We start from the raw sequence: 18,049 nt of genomic DNA, 5'->3' as shown, positions 1-18,049 counted from the left end.
ACTCTATCAGATTAGTAACATATGAATGTGGATGTATGAGCAATTTTATTTGATAATGTTCAATCTCAATTTTGTTTTTTGTTTTTTAAATCTAAAACCTAACTCTGTTAATTTACCAGAAAAAAATTGTCAAAAGCACAGAGTGTGTAAAAACATCATCACATATATTTTAGGGGTGCTTATAGGAGGTGAAGTCATGATGAATAAATCATTGATGGGTTAGAACTTCTTAGTTACCAGAGTTACATAATAAGAGCTGGTGCTGGTAGGGGTAGGTCACTGTCTTATCAGAGACAAACACTGGTGATATCCCACACACACACCAAGGTCAACGATCTAAGCTCACCAATCTTTATGACAAAAATAGACTACTGAAACACTCTATTATTTATTTTGACGCGTGAAGGAGATAAGATAAGTGTGTGTGTGTGTGTGTGTGTGTGGGGGGGGGGGGGGATAAAACTCTTTCCACAAGGACCGTTGACCAGGTGATTATTTACGTCGTGTTTCAGGGAAATAGCAGCCTGGGAAGAGATGGAAGAGAATAAAAGAAGCCCCACGCAAGATAAACGCGTTCTTACATCAGAACGTGAGCGTGACACTTGTGGCTGGAGCTGAGAGAGAAACTCTCGATGTCATCGCTCCTCCGTCACAGCAAAGAATCTGTACTCTTTAAACTGATGGAATAAGCGGTGTGGATGTGTTACTTTTTGCTTGTTTTTTGTTTTGTTTTGTTGTTCTTTTCTGTCAATGCTGCGGTGTTCCTGGTCTTGTACACGTCTGAGGGCGTGCGCTGCACCTCGCTCGCCCAGACGCCCACTGTACGTGACGTCAAACCAGCATGGCGGTCAAGGTGACTTCGGCATCGCTCTCTTAGCGATTTTTAACTTCTTCTTTATCTCTTCTGCATGTCTGCTGCTCGTTTTCGTGTGTGGGAACTGTGATAGCTAGTGTCTCTGGTGGTGCGGTGGTAGGGCGACGGCGGGGGCGGTGTACTCGGAGCCTGTAGCATCCCTGGGCTAGCTGTCTCCCGGCGGCAGCTGGCCTTGATTACACATCCTCCCAAGTTAGCCTGATAATGCTAACCAGATGCACCGATAAAGCTGCTATCGCTAGTATTTCCACAGCAGTTAACCCTAATTTAATTTGCTTCTTCTTCTTCTTCTTCCTTTCTTTTTTTTGGCAGTGTAAAGCTTAACGTGTGGTTGCTACGGTTTGTGTCTTCTTCATATGAGTAGTTTGTGCTTGCTAGCTAGTTAGCAGTGGTTGTTAGATCTGATTTACTAGGTTCTCCTGTTTGGCTAGCTGTCTGAGTGCTTCAGCCGTGTGTCATATCAGGAGGATTCATGTGGTAACAGTGTGTGCCAGCATGTTGCAGTGGATCGAGCTTCTCCTTCACAGCTGTGGACGTTTGAAGGAGACTTGACCCTACAGCGGTCCAATAACGACCTTTAATTATCAGCAGCTTCACTCGCAAATGTATAGTCAGCATGTGCTTGGCAAACATTTTTTTTTTAAATTTGCGTTGTTATTCAATGTTATAAAGGTTCTTGTTTGTTTGTTTTTCTTCTTTTGTTTTGTTTGTTATTGTATAGGTGCAATCTACCAAACGTGGCGACCCAAGTGAGCTGAAAACAATCTTCCAGAAGGTAAGGTCTGCACAGATTCCCTTCAGAATATATAAAGTCCGTCATGCAAAGGTCACATATCCATCAGCTTTCTTTATTAATTGGCTGAAATTAAATCAAGACTGTTTTCACTTCGGGATTGAGTTTGTATGCTTGTGTCATGTGGTTTCTATTACACAATTAGCTGCAGTTAAAGCACGGTCTGCTGTAGCCGCTCAAGGAAGTATCACTGCAAAAGCTCCCCCCTCATCTAAACTACTGCTTATCTGACAGACGAGTGGATACGGCCGGGTTCTCTGTGTGTTGAGTGAGCGACTTGCAGGGAAGATGCTATGATGAGTTGTTAATGCTAAGTCTTGATATACATCACCCGATTTGTGGAGGAGCTGGAAGGGAGCCTGGAAAGCTCAGTTGGCAGGGCAGTAGACTTTTATTCTCAGGGTCCAGGGTTCAATTCCCTGTTCAGGCATGTGTGCCTTTTTTTTGTTTGAGTGTGTCTAACACTTCATAAGTAGCAACATACGGGTCCTTGTACTTAATGGTCCAGAGAGCGCTGTCACACCACTGCTTATTATTTATAGTCAAACATTATTAGTCAGAGCAAGACCCGTTGCATAGGAGAGATAAAAGTGAACTCGAGGTGTCTTGGTTAGAGGTTAACCCTCATTTTGCCCAGGTGCATGGCGAGTGTGTGACCCATTACGTGACAGTTGGGTGGCATGGCATTGTCCCGCAGGCTTCCACAATCATGCAGGAAGCAATGTGTGCATACTTCCATGTGATTGTGGGGCTGGTGTAAGTTTGACATAGCATGGCACAACAGCATGATCAAGGACTTTAGCTTCCTAGCAAGCATGAGTCATAGTGCAGCTGATGCTCACAAGAGCCTTTTAACCTCGGATCAGTCCCAGTATCATGAGTAAATTTGAAAGTTGGAGCAGCACCACAGGATGTATTACACACTCTTAAGTAGCAATGCGCAATAATGTCAATATCTGCATATAGTGGACTGTTTGTAATGTCTGACACTAATTATATGATTTATTGACCCTCTGGTCACTTTTTTAATATCTATAAAAGTGTGTGTGTGTGTGTGTGTGTTTATATCAGTGTGTAGAAAATGCAAATATCATTTAAACAGTTTTCTATAGATCATTTTGTCATTGATAAATATCTCCTATTTTAAAATAGTTTAAATCAGCGATAAAAAGCCTTGTCGTGTGTCAGTGCTGTTTAGTCGACAGCTGGACTGTTTGGGTGTCTGCTATGGTTAGAACCTGTGTCTAACTAGTAACAAAGAGGCTCCAGTGCAGAAATGAACACTGACCTCACGGACCCCTACATGGGTCAGTGGGAGGATTAACAAAGCTGCTGGTAACGCCTCATGCAAAGAAATGTTCCCCAAGATGGATTAAGTCAGTTACATAAAAGGTATTTCTGAGTGTGTGAGGAGCGGTTGTTGAGTGAGGGAGCCTAATAGTGACTGTGTAGTGACCTGCTGCTGTGTCTTGTCTCCCCTCAGTATGCCAGTGTGGTGGACAAGGATGGGGAGAGGTTCATGACCCCAGGAGACTTCGTCCAGAAGTATCTAGGACTGCACACACAGATCCACCACAACCCCAAAACTGTCCAGCTCATTGCTGCTGTGGCTGACACAACAAAGGATGGGTGTGTACAACCTCATTAACACACACACACACAAACACACACATACATACACAGCTTATCATTTCTAAGTGTGAGTTTATTGAGCAATGCCCGATCAGCTGTCTGCATCATTACCACTCACAGATAAGATAACGTGCACACGCCGCTGATCATGGATGTGGTGTTTGATCTGTCCCAGCGACTCGTTGTAACGGTGTCCCTCCTTGTCTTCTCTCTTCCTCTCCCGCCGGCAGGCTGATCTCCTTCCAGGAGTTTCTTGCATTTGAGTCGGTGCTGTGTGCACCCGACACGCTCTTCATTGTCGCCTTCCAGCTCTTTGACAAAACTGGAACTGGGGACATTTCCTTCGGTATGGGCTGGTGTGTGTTCTGTGTCAGTGCAAGAACACCTCTGGTTGGTCACGGTCGTGCATGCAGGGAGCCGCTCTCTTACATGTTTGTGTGCTGCATCACACAAATCACACATTAGTCTTGTGTGAGCTGCTGAGAGAGAATTTCCTAAGATGACATTGTGAGCCAGATTACACCCTGCATTACTTCTTCCACATGGATGGATTTACACAATCACCTTCACGCACCACTTCCTTCCAAAATCTACTTTACATCTTATGTCACGAAAAGCTTAATTTTACAGCTTCACAAAGAGTTGAGTGAGATTTCTTTACTGGTCATTGAATGGTTTTGTGCTTGTGGGTTGCAGAGAATGTGCGGGACATTTTCAGCCAGACCACAGTGCACCACCACATTCCCTTTAACTGGGACTGCGAGTTCATCCACCTTCACTTTGGGCACGACCGCAAGAAACGCCTCAACTACCTCGAATTCACGCAGTTCCTTCAGGTACGTCCAATTACACACTCCGTCATCATTCAGGGCTCTTCTGCGGTCCCTGGTTCTCCTCCTCTTTCTCACACGGACTGTTACTTTAACTATAATTACACTCAGCGTTGCGGTGTCATGTTATTTTAGGAGCTGCAGTTGGAGCACGCACGGCAGGCATTCGCCCAAAAGGACAAAGGCAAGAATGGTGTCATCTCTGCTATGGACTTCAGTGACATTATGGCCACCATCAGGCACCACATGCTCACACCCTTTGTGGAGGAGAACCTTGTCTCTGTGAGTTTGTGTATAAATTCACTTGATAGTCAGAGATGAAGTTCAGTTCCAAGTGACAAGAGCATTAGATTAGCTCCCTCTCGTAGCTCCACCCCTTTCTGTTTTTCCTCCCCAGTATTTGTTCGCACATGAATATTTTGAGGCAAACTGATAAAACTAGTATACTTTTTCCAAAATGCATCTAAAAAAAAAATGGTATGTATGTTTTATCCATGGCAGGTAGTGATGTAATCCATCAGGGGTCATTCAGAGCAAAGGACAATACCGTGCATTTTCACCATGCTACTCTGCTCTCGCTCTTCAATCATTATGATCACTCAAGCTTCTCACTGGGACTGAAAGCGGTGGCTAACACTCAAGTCCTGATTTACCTGAAAATGCTGCTCTCCGAGCCCCTTTTGCTGCTTATGTGTGACCTCTTTTTTTTTTTTTGCGACTAACATTTTAATCAGCAAGACCCTTCAGTAGACTCGGGTATTGACTGGCTCCAGCTGCTTGCTATGCACCAGAAAAGCAAAATGGAGGCAACTCAGTCAGCACGTAGTTGGAAAGGGGTCGGTCTGCTTTTTTCTAAGTGGGTTTACCCAGGTTCATGTGGTGAAAGAGCCAAGTTGCGCCTTAGCCCTCGGAATAAAGTGAAAATCAGACTAGACACAGCAGCTGCATTTGCAACTACGTATACTGAATGTCTTGTTTGTCTCTTGTGTGACATAAAATGACTGACAAGCTTTCTTCTCTCCTACCAGGCTGCAGGGGGCAGCACCTCTCACTTGGTCAGCTTTTCTTACTTTAATGCCTTCAACTCCCTCCTCAACAACATGGAGCTGATCCGCAAGATCTACAGCACACTGGCTGGCACACGGAAGGACACCCTCGTCACCAAAGGTTCCCAGTTTTGTTCTCTGCTTCTCAGCTGTGAATCTGAAGGGTGACTGAGGAGTTTATTTTCTCTCTCTCTCTCTCTCTCTCTCTCTCTCTCTATCTCTTTGCAGAAGAGTTTGTCCACGCTGCCAACAAGTTTGGTCAGATCACTCCCATGGAAATAGACATCCTGTACCAGTTATCAGGCCTTCACTCCCCCTCTGGGTAAACACTCACACCTCTTTCAAACCAGTCACCGTGGTCAGAACAGGGGTATAACTTTCAGAACAGTAACCCACAGGCTGGTCACATGAATGATCTTTTATGTTGTTCACTTCCTTTTTTACTAAAAAAACGACAACAAAAGTTCCATCCGAAATCACATTGGATGACCTGCACGCTCAATACGTGCACTTATTCAGAAACGATAGCGTTTACCTGTGTCTTAGCAGATGTGTTGCTCAGTGTGTCGTTTTCCTGTCATTTCCTGGTTTAGATGCTTAACCATGGAAACTGCCGCGATCATGGATTGGCCCTTTAAAAGATATGGCTGTGTCCCAGTTCTGGCTCCGCTTTGAAAGTGTACAAAACAACACAATTAATGTCAATCATGTCTTTCAGGCGTCTGAATCTCGCGGACATCGAAAGAATAGCGCCTTTAGAGGAAGGGTCTCTGCCACACCACCTGGCTGAAACCCAGAAACAGGTAAGTGTGTGTGTGTGTGTGTGTGTCTCATGTGTACTTGTTCAGAACTAAATAGCACGAGTGAAAAACTCAGACCTGCTGTCACTCTTAGTTTTCCACATTTTTAAGGTCGCCCGTGCTCCTACCACAGATGATGTAATAATGTTAGCAATACTGGATGAGCTGCATTGTGTACCTCGCCATATACAGTAATGTCAGCGCAACATTGTCCCACCCTCAGGCCCATGGGGACAGTCACAGGCCTGTGTGGCTCCAAATTGCAGAGTCGGCCTACAGGTTTACATTGGGTTCCATCGCTGGAGGTGAGTTGAGACGGAAGCGTCTACTCACTACCGTGTGATAAAGAGTATTAATTGTGTGTTTGTGTTTTTGTGAAGCCACGGGAGCAACAGCAGTGTACCCCATTGACCTGGTGAAGACTCGTATGCAGAACCAGAGGTCCACAGGGTCCTTTGTTGGAGAGCTGATGTACAAGAACAGCTTTGACTGTGCCAAGAAGGTCCTCCGCTACGAGGGCTTCTTTGGCTTCTACAGAGGTTGGTCTGAAACAGCACCCGCAGCTCTTTCTGTCTGCACTCCAGTCCTGCAGTGGTTTTAGTTTCCTTTTCTGTCAGCCGTGTGTTACATCTGTTTTCTTTTGCAGGTTTTTCCCCTCCTGTGCATTCATTTACTTGACAGCATATATTTGTGTAAAATTACTACTAGAATGAAAGAAAAACACACTCAATGTACTGCAGTGCTCAGTTGTTGTGGTCAAAGCACAACTTCATTTCCAAATATTCACAAATAGGTGTGGAGAGCAGAAAGAGCCAGCCACATATATTTATCTTGAAGCTAATGTTAGCTAACAATAGCTGCAGGCACAAAAAAGCAGCAAAACTGCCCTAAAACATCAGTTTACTCGGGAGCACATTGTACTATTTAATCTACGTTCTTTATTCCTCTGTACGCTCAGCAAACCACAACCATTTTGATTGAGCACTTTGGATTTTCCGTCTCTCACTCCTGCTACCACTGACATGAGATTCTGCTGTAACTCCCCTCCCCACCCACCCATGATGCCCCACAGGTCTGGTTCCTCAGCTTATCGGCGTGGCACCTGAGAAGGCCATCAAACTCACTGTGAGTGACCTCCACTCATAACACATACACACGCATGTTAGAGCGGTAGGGAAGATTCATGCATGCATCTGAGCATTTAACTCAGTGCTGCTGACTTGCGTTTCTCCAGGTGAACGACTTCGTGAGAGACAGGTTCACCGACAAAGATGACACAATTCCTTTATTGGCTGAGATCCTGGCTGGTGGATGTGTAAGTACCACTTGTGTATTCATCTGAACGTTTTTGTAAACCCGCAGAACCTTTGGACCCCTTAAGGGCTGTTCACTACAATGTTGTCCCTCTCTCAAGCAGTGACGAGATCTAGCTTGCTAATTAGTTCCCATGACTTGCTCACGTAGAGAATCAGGAGCCGTTTTTGTTCTATGGCCTTGTTCATCCTCGGCATGCCTCTCCATCTGAGGAATTTTAGCGAAGGAACTGATGATTTAGGATTTTATTTTTGCTTTTGTGACCGCATGTATGAGCAAGCTCTTCTTCTCCCTCTCTTCATTAAGGCTGGAGGCTCTCAGGTGATTTTTACCAACCCCCTGGAGATCGTCAAGATCCGTCTGCAGGTGGCAGGCGAGATCACCACCGGACCTCGAGTGAGCGCGCTCAGTGTGGTCCGTGACCTGGGCTTCTTTGGCCTCTACAAGGTAATGTGTGTCCAGTTGAATTCCTTGACTCTGTCTCTGGTGGGCCTCTCCCAGGCTCATACATCTCTCTGTTCTTTGTGTTGCCATCCAGGGAGCTAAAGCATGTTTCCTGAGAGACATCCCCTTCTCCGCCATCTACTTCCCTGTGTACGCCCACATCAAGTCCATGATGGCTGACGAGCAGGGCAGGGTGGGACCCCTGCAGCTTCTCACTGCTGGAGCCATTGCAGGTACCCTCAGACAAAGACCGTGTCAGAATAAAGAAACATGATCCACTTGGTTGACACTTGAGCTGTAACAGGCAGAAAAACATTCCACTTCCCATCTTGCACATCTCTGTAGTAACATCTGTGTGTGCTCTACCACCCAGGTATCCCTGCAGCCTCCCTGGTGACACCTGCTGATGTCATCAAGACCCGTCTACAAGTAGCAGCGAGGGCAGGACAGACGACATACACGGGAGTCATTGATTGCTTCAGGAAGATCATGAGAGAGGAGGGATTCAGGGCTTTGTGGAAGGGAGCTGGAGGTGTGTGTGTGTGTGTGTTGTAACTCTGAACTATTGCCCGTTGGCATCGTCTTATCACTGTTTTTACACCTTCTCTCTGCTCTCCAGCTCGTATGTGTCGGTCCTCTCCTCAGTTTGGTGTGACCCTGGTGACCTATGAGCTCTTACAAAGGTGGTTCTATGTGGACTTTGGAGGACAGTAAGTTCATCTTCAATAACTCAGTTTATGTCAGTCTTTCATATGATTTTATCTGGATACCAGAATTGCCATTTTATCCGTGTAATGCTGACTTGTGTCATCTACAGTCGTCCGTCTGGGTCCGAGCCCACACCAAAGTCCCGTATCTCTGAGCTCCCTCCCATCAACGCGGACCACGTGGGAGGTTACCGTCTGGCTGCAGCTACCTTCGCCGGAGTAGAGAACAAGTTTGGCCTCCACCTCCCCAAATTCAAGTCCTCTGGCGTGGCTTCCATTCATCTCCCAGAGCCAGTTACTGCCCCGCCCACTCAGGCCCCTTAGCGGCTGAGTGATCCATATCACCATGGCATCCCTCTCCTCCTCCATCAGGAGCCAGGCACTTAGATATCCACACAGACCAAACAGCCAGTTGAGATGCACTCCCCAGATAAGGGCCATTGATGTAGGAACAAACGCCAGCCTGAGTGGAGTTCGGTCCCCCGTCAGTCGAGGAGGGAGCTTGCGGCAGCTGTTCAAAGACTGCAGCGGGACCAGAGTGCTCACTGTGTTGTATCTTCAGTGGCTGTACGCTCCTGCTGGCATCTCCATCCTTTCTGTTCTCTCCAGCATTTTGTATAAAACGGAGCCTTTCATGAGTAGCTAATCTGATTTTTTTTTTCTTCTTCCCATTTTGTTTGTCTGATACTCTGTGTGAGTAGGACTTCTCTTACTGAACAGCAGGCATATGAAATGTTAGAATGGTCAGCATGGTGTGTGGGGCTTCCCTCCCGATTGGTCCTCACACAGGAGGCTGAACACTGTACATACTGTAAAAGAGGAAATGGCTTAGAACACGTTAAAAAGACAAAAACACTCCGTAATGTTCAGTCAGCATCGTCTCCACTTACTGTAACGTTATTGGTAACGTGGTCTCGGAGAATCACTTACTGATGTACAGAACTTTTCAATCAAGTGTTTTCTTGATAAAACAAGAACGGTGAGCAGAGATAATTAGGTATTAATAAATTAAATGCATTTAAATTCACTCATTGTATTTTATTGAAATAAATCATCCATATGGTTTTAATTTTACTTAACATGACTTGAGTTTTATTCCAATGGGGAAAGTGCAACCATCACTTCTGTCAAGAGTCATAATAGAGCAGAATACAGTACAGTTAGTCAACGTGGAATACTGATCTCAGACATGTTCTATCAAATATGTCGCCAGGTGCAATTTTAGCTCATCTGGAAAAAGAAATGAAGTTAAAAGCTGAATCTTTCGGCTGGAATGCTGCATGGACGGAATGAAACAGAGGGGAAATCATGAAAATGAGTTGTTAATATTCAGTTTCATCTCAAGGTCATTTAGAGCCTCTTGATGAGGACAAGTAAGGAAACTGTTTTCTACTGCTCATAACACTGAGTATAAAACAATAACCTTTGGTACAGGAAAAAAGAAAAAAACCCTTCATAATTGTACTAGTGTCCATAATGTCAAGGCAAGAACAGCTTCATGTGTTTGCCAGGTAAAAAGCTTGTAGTGCTAATTTCAGGATTGTGCTGCTCAGTAAAAAGCAGCATTAATAAAACCATACACAAAAATATTAAACAAGTGCAACCACCAGAATAAATATTAAATATCGCAGTGGTTAAAATGTCAGAATGACACTCTTTGCACGGGCTGTAGTGAATGTGCTAGTGTCAGATAGTGATATGCACTGAAACACATTGTCGGCCTTGTGCACAGAAGTGTGTCTGGAAAATATTAAAACATGTAAAAACACTCAAAATGGTTTAAAAAGGTGCAAGTACACAGGTTTGCATATTTAAAAAAAAAAGCGCTGAGTTGCTTGGTTGAGGCCTGAAGCCCTGAGGATGTTATCAAAGAGCTAGACGTTTTGAATTTGAGAGCCCAAATCTTCAGGAAATCACAGTTTTTGTTGTCAGTTTTCAACAGATTGTAATTTCTCTTCTAATACTGCTACACATGACATTCATCGTCCTACGACTGCACTCCAACATTTTAAGTCACACTCAAGACTAATGTCGTGGTCGTGTCTAAAACTGTCTATTCTATGTATCCTAGCTCTGTCTGCACATCTCAGGCAAATTTAGCTTCTATTAGGTGGAAAAGGGGAGTCAGAGAGGAGCACCAAGCGCCCCTTCAGGTGTGTGTGTGTGTTACAGGGGTGTAGTGTTCTGAAGCGGGATTAATGAAGCTTTTGAGGTGCGGGTGTGTGTCCTCAAACATTGGCCAGCTCGTCAGCTTCATCTCGGTTTTCGTTGATCTCAGCCAGAGTCCTGACGAAGCGTGTCCATTCGTCTGCCTTGGGAACGCAGATTTGCTGCAAAGAGACGGACAGCGCAGTCAGCAACGTGTCAAACATGGAGGAACAAGAGAGAAGCACCAAAATATTCCAGGAACAACACTTGTTTAATTCATTTGGTGACTTCTTGGATTTTGTTTATGCCTCCACCCCAGTGAAAACTGTAGAATCGTGTTTTCAGGTTATCTGTCTGTTCATCCCATTCCAATAAACACAGTATACACCTTGACACTTTATAAAATAAAGTACAAACATCCACCAATACACAAGGATGCCCTGAAAACATTTCGGGGGGGGGCTGGGGTCAGTGCTCACTGTGACAGGCAATCATCGAAACCCACAATGTGTGACCACTGAAATCTCATTCAAAATAACAAGTAAATCAGGACTGACACCTCACCTCTCCTACATCGTAGACCTGCACCTGACCCTCCGAGTCTCCAGTGGCGATCTCTTTACCGGAGTGGGACCACCGCACTCGGTTCAGTGCTGGCGCCCCCTCAACATACACACTGGCGGTGGGAACCTGAGAAATGAATATTTAAATCATGTCAGTTTGTCCTCCTGTGAGCTGAATTACTCAAAAAGTACCAGGATGATCCTTCTGATTAAGAGAAATGACACCATTAAACAAACCCTGTAGGGGTCTTTACTCAGTATTTTTAGGATCAAGGTTGAGTGTACTGAGTGTGTGTGTGTGCATACTTCAGTATCATTGTTGAGGTTCCACAGGTCAAGACGTCCAGCGAGGTCCACACAAGCAAACAGAGCCGGGTGTGTTGGAGACCACATTGCATCATAGACGTAGTCACAACTGTCCTCGAAGGAGTACAATGCACGGGTACTCTATAGGCACAGGGAGGGAGTAATGGATGTGTTTGGAGAGGAAGTGATAGTTTTTAAGAACAGCAGCAGCAGTAGCAGTATTAATAGTGGTATTGGTAGTACTAGTAGTAGTACTAGTAGTAGTAGTAGTAGTAGTAGTAGAGGTGGTAGCAGTGTGTCATTAACTGGCTCACCTTAGTGCTCCAGAGTTTGACGGTCCAATCAAAGGAGGCAGAGATGAAGAGATGAGAGAAGTCAACAGGTCCTGCAGCACTGTGACAGCTCAGACCGGTCACCGGACCATGGTGGCCCTCAAACACCTCCGTGATACCCGCCTTACTGTAACACACGCGCACACACACACACACACACACACACACACACACACACACACACACACACACACACAGACGTCATCACAAATATTACCAACTAACTTTAGTATTTGACTTGGACGAGGCGAGTATTTCCTAAACATCAGTGACACTTACCTGCCATGGCGACAGGCGGTGTAGACAGAACCATCCTCGCTCCCCACTACGAAGTTGTTGACGTCACCCAGAGGGAAGGCCATGGAGGTGACGGCCACCGCCTTGCTCTGTTTGAAGACCAGCTCCAGACTGTCCTGCAGTCAAACCACATTCGGCCACACACTCCTCAGCCTCACACACTCTGATACCACCATAACCAGTTATAAATGAGCCGTATACGCTCCACGTACCTGCGGCTGGGACAACATGTCCAGGCTCCAGGAGCACATCTTACCATCCGTGGAAATGCTGATCAGGTTGTTGGCGTTCTGGGTTCCTACGACATTCACGCAGTAGACCGGGTGCTGAACACAACAGAGCAGCAGGCCACACTTAGAGCTGCTGTAAGACAACCCTTTCTGAATGTACTGTGTGTGTGTGTGTGTCTCCAGTGCATTACAGTGTGCGCAGATGCAGACAGAGGAGTTCTCTGAACAGGGGTGCGCTTGTTGCTCCTGTTGTCCCACAGGACAATCTGTCCTGAGTACGTCCCCCCTAATACCAGGTTGGGATGGAACTTTGCGAACCCAGCAGACATCACCTCTGACTAGAGACAGAGAATAAGACGATTCTGCCTTAATGTAGGATCAAATTTAGTGAAAGTAAGACAAAACTGAAATAAAAGTTCATGAGAAGAGCTGAAATTACCTGGCAATGGAAGATGTACTCAGGTGTGTTCTTCTTGTACTTCAGGTTCCAGACCAGAGCCACTCCGTCAGGCTCATGGGGGGTGTCCTCATTATTGTTATATGAAGCCACCACCAACTCTGGATACTGAGAAGAAGAAGAAGAAGTAGAAGAAGAGTAGAATATGATGTCTAAAGGGTAAACAGAAGAAAATATCAGCCACACAGTTCAGGGTGGAGACTGCCTAAGTGACCAACCCACCTGAGGGGACCAGTCGAGACAGGTCACCACTCTGTTTTTAGTCCAGCGTTCGTCTGCAAACTGTCTGTTTAGAACCAGCTTCGCGCCTGCCTGCAGGTCACTGGAAGAGACGGAAATGAAACACCATCAGTTCTGCCCATCAACCTCTTCATTTGGCTTCAGAGCGTGTTTTGAGTGCCTCACCCCTCCTTATCCTGTAGATCTCTGCCACTGTAGTCGAAGCAGACATCCACCTGCTCCGCCAGAGCTCGCTCCACAATTCTGCTGCCTCGCTCGAAAAATGAAAGGAAGTCCTCCGAGTGCAAGACTTGCAGTTTCTCTTCTTCTGTCAGCTCTTTGGGAGTATCTACACTCAGAGAAAGACACATGAGAGCAGGGAGGATACAAGAGGTTGAAAACAACACTAGACTTAAAAAAAAATAAATCTCAGCATGAAACAAAGCAGTTTTCTAATTTGATGTGATGTTTTAGTGTGGAATTCAAGATTTAAATTTACAGCCAGCCCTTCACTGTGAAGGTAATTCCTGATATAGGACACCACAGAGAGCGTAAGGCTACCTAGTTTTTAGCTCTACTGGGCGCCTGAAAGCTAAAGTTATGTGAGCAAGATTGAAAGTCCATACCTTTGCATACAGTTCACAAACAGTAAGAATAATCCGTGGAGCAAAAAGACTCAAACCTAACTGTTTAACACAAATAAATGGACCGCCTGCAGCCAATCACAATCGAGTATTCGCCCTAACAATGATGTAGTGATATTTCACATTACAAACATGAGCCCTCACCCTCCTCCTGCTGCTCGCCCTGCTCTTCTTTGTCCTGGTTGTCCTCAACTGGTGGGGGAGCAGCTATCTCATCTTCTTCCTCCTCTGAGAGACACACACAAACACACACATACACATACAGATTTAATTACTTTTTCGTCAAATTTATAATAAAAAAAGTGCATCTATGTCAACTTTTGCTTGCCTGCTTTCTGGTCTGTGTTTGTTGTCAGTGTTTCGGTTGGCGTCTGGGTTTCTTTGGAGTAAGACACCATTTCCTTGGGGACAAAGTCCACCTGGGTCAGTTTGGACATACCCAGCCTCACAGTTCCCCGCCTACACACACACACACACACACACACACACACACACACACACATATACACATACCGCAGTGGAGGCAAGCACACACACAAGTTAGCAGTGTGAAGCAGAACTAAAGGCTTATTTGAGATGTAGAGACATAAATATTGATGCAAACACACACACACACATGTTCGGACGAGCTTAAGATGAAACCAGAAAAAACTAATTTGAGCTAAAGGAGAGAGGAGGAGCAGTACCCCAGCAGCTCAGAGTCGGAGTGGAGTTGCAGAGTTGAGGGGTCAGGATCCCAATGCAATGTCCTTAGACAGCCAAACCACCAGATGGAAGAGAGAGACAAACAGGACGGAGAGAAAGACGGACCGAGAGGAGAGATATGGAGAAGAGGAGGTGATGAAAGCAAACACAGAGGAAGACAGGTCAAAGGTCAGACATTATTGAAAGTTTCAGATGGGGAAGACAGCAAAGAGAGAGCAAGAAAGACAGGGAGAAAAGAAGAACGGAGTGTGTGTTAATTGAGTAAATATCAGCGTGCCAGTGAAAAGGCAAAGAGGAGACAGGTCAGAGGTCATCAAATATATTTACCTGGTTAATACACACACACACGGCATGCAGGTACAACTGAGCATCTTGTTCTCTCTCACACACAAACACACACCTGGGTCCTGCGTTTCCATCTCCTGAATCTTGACTTCCTGCGTCACTGCCCACTGATTTGTTGGAGGGAGACATGGGGGCGGGGACTAGGTAGTGAAATAGACAGGTATCTTCTGTTACAACCCTGAGGGGCTGAGCTGTGTGTGAGTGTGTGTGAAAGTGCAGGAGTAGATGAACGGGTGAGTGAGGGAGTAAGGGAAGGAGTAAGTGTGAGCGAGTGAATGAGTGTGAGTGAGTTTGCATGCGGCGAGGAAGACAAAACACAACAAGACAGACAAAGAGGAGAGAAGAGAGAATGAACATAAATGACAGGCAGGTTTAGGTGTCATGCACAAAATGGTCAGGTACAATTCTGTGTGAGTGTGTGTGTGTGTGTGTGTGTGTGTGTGTGTGTGTGTGTGTGTGTGTGTGTGTTTAAGAGAGAGTTAAGTTCAGTCACCAAAACTGAGCAAGACAACAAAGTTAGTTGTAATAAACACAAACAATCAAGCAATTAATCAGACATGATGGGAGATAAGTGGGGGTGAATGACAAAAACAGGCGCATGCTTGGAAGTGTGTGTGTTTGTGTACCATGCGGTATGTCAGGTGTGATGCCGACACTCTGCAACAGTGCCTCTGCCTCCCTCCTCTTCCTCTCCAGGTCCGAGTCTTCATGACCAGCAGAACCTCCTGCGTCTCCTCCACGCTTGGAGTCTCCCTAAAGAACACAGGACACATTCACAACACCGCAGCAGCCACGTCCACATTACTGTTTCTGCAGCTTACATCCATCTTTTTCTTCTCTTCTTCCTTTCTCTTCTTCTCCTCACGGATCTGGGCGATCCGTTGCTTCTTCCGCTCCAGCTCAGCCTTCAGCTCACTTTTGTCAGACATTCTGCGGGAGACAGAGAAATTGTTGAAGGACATGCAAGACACGGATGTAAATACTGGGATGATTGAGGTCGTGCGGACAACAAATTCAGCAGTGTTGCCTTTCATTTATAGTTAATATGTTTTTTTAACCAAAGGCAAAACAACATGACACCCAATATCACTCATTAGCCTCCCTTCAAACAAAATATCCTAATCGGCAGTAACACCTGTAACTAACAGTTATTTTCATCATTGATTTATCAGCCAGTTGTTTCCATGAATTTGTGGATAAAATTAAAGATGAACCAATCCACATTTTTCAGTTTTAAATCAATTCAGTCACACATCTGCTGATAGGAGAACTCTTCTTTCTTCAATGTTTTATTTTATTGCGGTTGTTGCCATTATGTTACTGTTTCCACTTACAACATGAGGCTGTAGTAAACCACGAAGCTCTTCTTAAAAGAGCAAAAAATCAACACAAATCTATGACATTTAAATGTATTCCTCAGCAACTGTGAGTGTGGATTGGTGGCGTGTCTCATGTTATGTTATGGTGGGTTCATGATCCATCAGCGCCATCATTCCGATATTCAATGGGTGGATGAAGACAGTATCTCTACTCAGTTCCAAATGTTTTGCCAGGAAAAAATACTTAACCATATGATCAATTATAAAAATACCTATCAGTTGGTGAATGGATGAATTACTGCAACTCCAGCACTTGCATCAGGTGAAAGGAGCAGACAAAGAGTTAAGGTTCAGGATATTGGGAACAAGTGGAGTTTTATCTTCTTCTGTCTACTTTGAAACAAGCAGACAAATTGCAAACTTAAATATGGCCGTTATATCCAGTGTTTGGAGGCCCTGGGCAAGAAACCAGTCTTTACGAGCAAGCTACTGCTAACCCACAACCTCGATCCTTCGTGTGAAGCCTTGAATTACACTGAGAGAAATCTCTAGCATCGTCGTTATTTTTCATATGCTACCCCATTCCACCAACTTATGCCCTGAGTCCTTTTAGTCTAATTATTACCTCCTCAACACATCAGACAGAAAGTCCAGTAATTGATCATTTGATGTGAACATAAACTTAAGTATCTTAATTTGTGGATGCTATTTAAAATGGTTATTTGAAGGACTCTGCCCCTTTGTAAGTAACACTGCCTTTCACTGAGAACGCGATCATCATATAACTAGTTCACAGTCTGCTAGTGACTTCGTGCAAAACCTGAAAGCCCTTTATTTTAGATGGTTTTGTTTTGTACCTAAGATATTTAACATTTCACCTGCAACTTTCAGCAACTTCAAGTTTAATAACTGCAGCTCACCAAATTAAAATGATCAGTGTGCAGCAGCATGCAGGGAGGCTGGGTAGCCCTGGGCCTGTCACACTGCTAACATGTGAACATCAGACAGCTGTTACTAACAATGTGTTCTTTATCCTTAGTTTTAGTCATGATGTCACGGTAAACCGATGACTGAGCGGGGCGGTTATCACGAAAATATATTAAATTGAGCGAATTAGTTATGACTATCTGGCACCAGAATTTTATATTAAAGAGAACTATTTTGTATGTTGTTCTTAAACATACATCAACACTCTAAGTAATGTTGTAAAAATGTTACAACTTTATTAATTGGTAATAAATAGTTAAACACGAGCAGCCTGTCTATAACGAATGTACAACCAAGATGCTCAACACCGCCCACCATAACAATTGCAGCAAAGAGGCTAAAACTAGCAATTGTGTCAATAAAACCAATTGTTAACATGCACTCAATTGTTCTAGTTGGTTATATCTATTCTATGGAGGTTTTTCGCTGGCTTGAATACTTCCTATATATGTTTTAACTGAATTAAGGGCTTCACTGTCGCAAAACCGCTAGCTAAGTTAGCATGCTAATCCCATGGTACCGGAGGCCCCAGCATTAGCTATCAGACAGCCGGCTCAATTTCTTTTTTAAGTTTAGTGACCCTACATTAGTTTAAATATATATCATTGATTAGAATGTATAATAAAATACCTGAATGTTGTATTCAAATAGACCAACAAAGATAAAGTCCAGTTTCTCTGAGGAGAAGTGATGGTGGGGCAGAGGAGTGATGATGCTGGAAGCTGGAGGGAGGGAGGGGGAGACTGCCGCTTCTCTTCTTCCTTCACGTTAGGCCACATAACCACTGAAGTGGAGTATTACCGCCACCTACAGGCAGAAGTTATAACTGGCGGATTCTTGGCTATTATTTCTACCTTTTGAAAATAGTGATGAAAAGAAGAATTCAGATCCTTTATCTAAATAAATTAGGCGTGTCAAGAGATTGAAAATGTGAAATAAATTATCTAATTAATTAATATGAATTTTCAAATAGACAAAATTATTTTTCCAAACCTTAAATAAATATATTTTAATATTTGTATGTTCTTATTGTTGTAATACTACTAAATAGATTATC

General features: G+C 44.5%; 2 protein-coding genes across 8 annotated transcripts; one reads left to right on the top strand and one right to left on the bottom strand.

Annotated features, from left to right (window-relative positions):
• The first annotated feature begins 684 nt into the window (after positions 1-684).
• LOC147261401 (electrogenic aspartate/glutamate antiporter SLC25A12, mitochondrial-like) lies at positions 685-9,508 on the top strand. Of its 4 annotated transcripts, XM_086203385.1 has the most exons (19): positions 837-853; positions 1,187-1,213; positions 1,596-1,649; positions 3,151-3,296; positions 3,530-3,645; positions 3,996-4,135; positions 4,265-4,411; positions 5,158-5,296; positions 5,404-5,497; positions 5,894-5,978; positions 6,199-6,280; positions 6,356-6,514; positions 7,048-7,100; positions 7,210-7,290; positions 7,596-7,736; positions 7,828-7,966; positions 8,107-8,265; positions 8,353-8,443; positions 8,551-9,508. In XM_086203385.1, the coding sequence occupies exons 4-19, from the start codon at positions 3,187-3,189 to the stop codon at positions 8,762-8,764; spliced, it is 1,950 nt and encodes a 649-aa protein (XP_086059511.1). In that variant the 5' UTR covers positions 837-853; positions 1,187-1,213; positions 1,596-1,649; positions 3,151-3,186; the 3' UTR covers positions 8,765-9,508. The 4 variants fall into 4 exon arrangements, with proteins under 4 accessions (XP_086059508.1, XP_086059511.1, XP_086059510.1 ...); XM_086203382.1 differs by lacking the exon at positions 1,187-1,213 and having other exon boundaries at positions 685-853; XM_086203384.1 differs by lacking the exon at positions 837-853 and having other exon boundaries at positions 885-1,213.
• LOC147261400 (dynein, cytoplasmic 1, intermediate chain 2a-like) lies at positions 9,455-17,731 on the bottom strand. 4 transcript variants are annotated; one of them, XM_086203386.1, is made up of 17 exons: positions 17,623-17,731; positions 15,508-15,616; positions 15,313-15,439; positions 14,742-14,877; positions 14,323-14,385; positions 13,965-14,095; positions 13,781-13,864; positions 13,179-13,341; positions 12,996-13,095; positions 12,756-12,881; positions 12,508-12,654; positions 12,299-12,412; positions 12,069-12,202; positions 11,772-11,916; positions 11,458-11,598; positions 11,153-11,278; positions 9,455-10,770 (listed from the first exon to the last, which is right to left on the bottom strand). In XM_086203386.1, exons 2-17 carry the CDS (start codon positions 15,613-15,615, stop codon positions 10,669-10,671), a joined length of 1,947 nt encoding a protein of 648 aa, XP_086059512.1. In that variant the 5' UTR covers position 15,616; positions 17,623-17,731; the 3' UTR covers positions 9,455-10,668. The 4 variants fall into 4 exon arrangements, with proteins under 4 accessions (XP_086059512.1, XP_086059513.1, XP_086059514.1 ...); XM_086203387.1 differs by having other exon boundaries at positions 14,742-14,826; XM_086203388.1 differs by lacking the exon at positions 14,323-14,385.
• Between the last annotated feature and the right edge of the window lie 318 nt (positions 17,732-18,049).

This window comes from Aulostomus chinensis, chromosome 5 (genome assembly GCF_037954235.1).
Source record: "Aulostomus chinensis isolate RoL2024-O1b breed Wild chromosome 5, RoL_Achi_v1.0, whole genome shotgun sequence".
NCBI classification, from domain to species: Eukaryota; Metazoa; Chordata; class Actinopteri; order Syngnathiformes; family Aulostomidae; genus Aulostomus; species Aulostomus chinensis.
The sequence above is the reverse complement of the archived record's forward strand: the minus strand, read 5'-3'. Positions and strand labels throughout refer to the sequence as shown.

Bases quoted from the DNA above. Each gene is read 5' to 3' on its own strand.
- LOC147261401 (XM_086203382.1), top strand. The intron at 1,650-3,150 runs GTAAGGTCTGCA...GTCTCCCCTCAG, and splicing joins TGAAAACAATCTTCCAGAAG to TATGCCAGTGTGGTGGACAA. The intron at 3,297-3,529 runs GTGTGTACAACC...TCCCGCCGGCAG, and splicing joins GCTGACACAACAAAGGATGG to GCTGATCTCCTTCCAGGAGT.
- LOC147261400 (XM_086203386.1), bottom strand. From the start codon at position 15,615: ATGTCTGACAAAAGTGAGCTGAAGGCTGAGCTGGAGCGGAAGAAGCAA. The intron at 13,865-13,964 runs GCAAGCAAAAGT...TGTGTCTCTCAG, and splicing joins AAACACAGACCAGAAAGCAG to AGGAGGAAGAAGATGAGATA. The intron at 11,279-11,457 runs GTATGCACACAC...TTCATTTCTCAG, and splicing joins ACCTCAACAATGATACTGAA to GTTCCCACCGCCAGTGTGTA.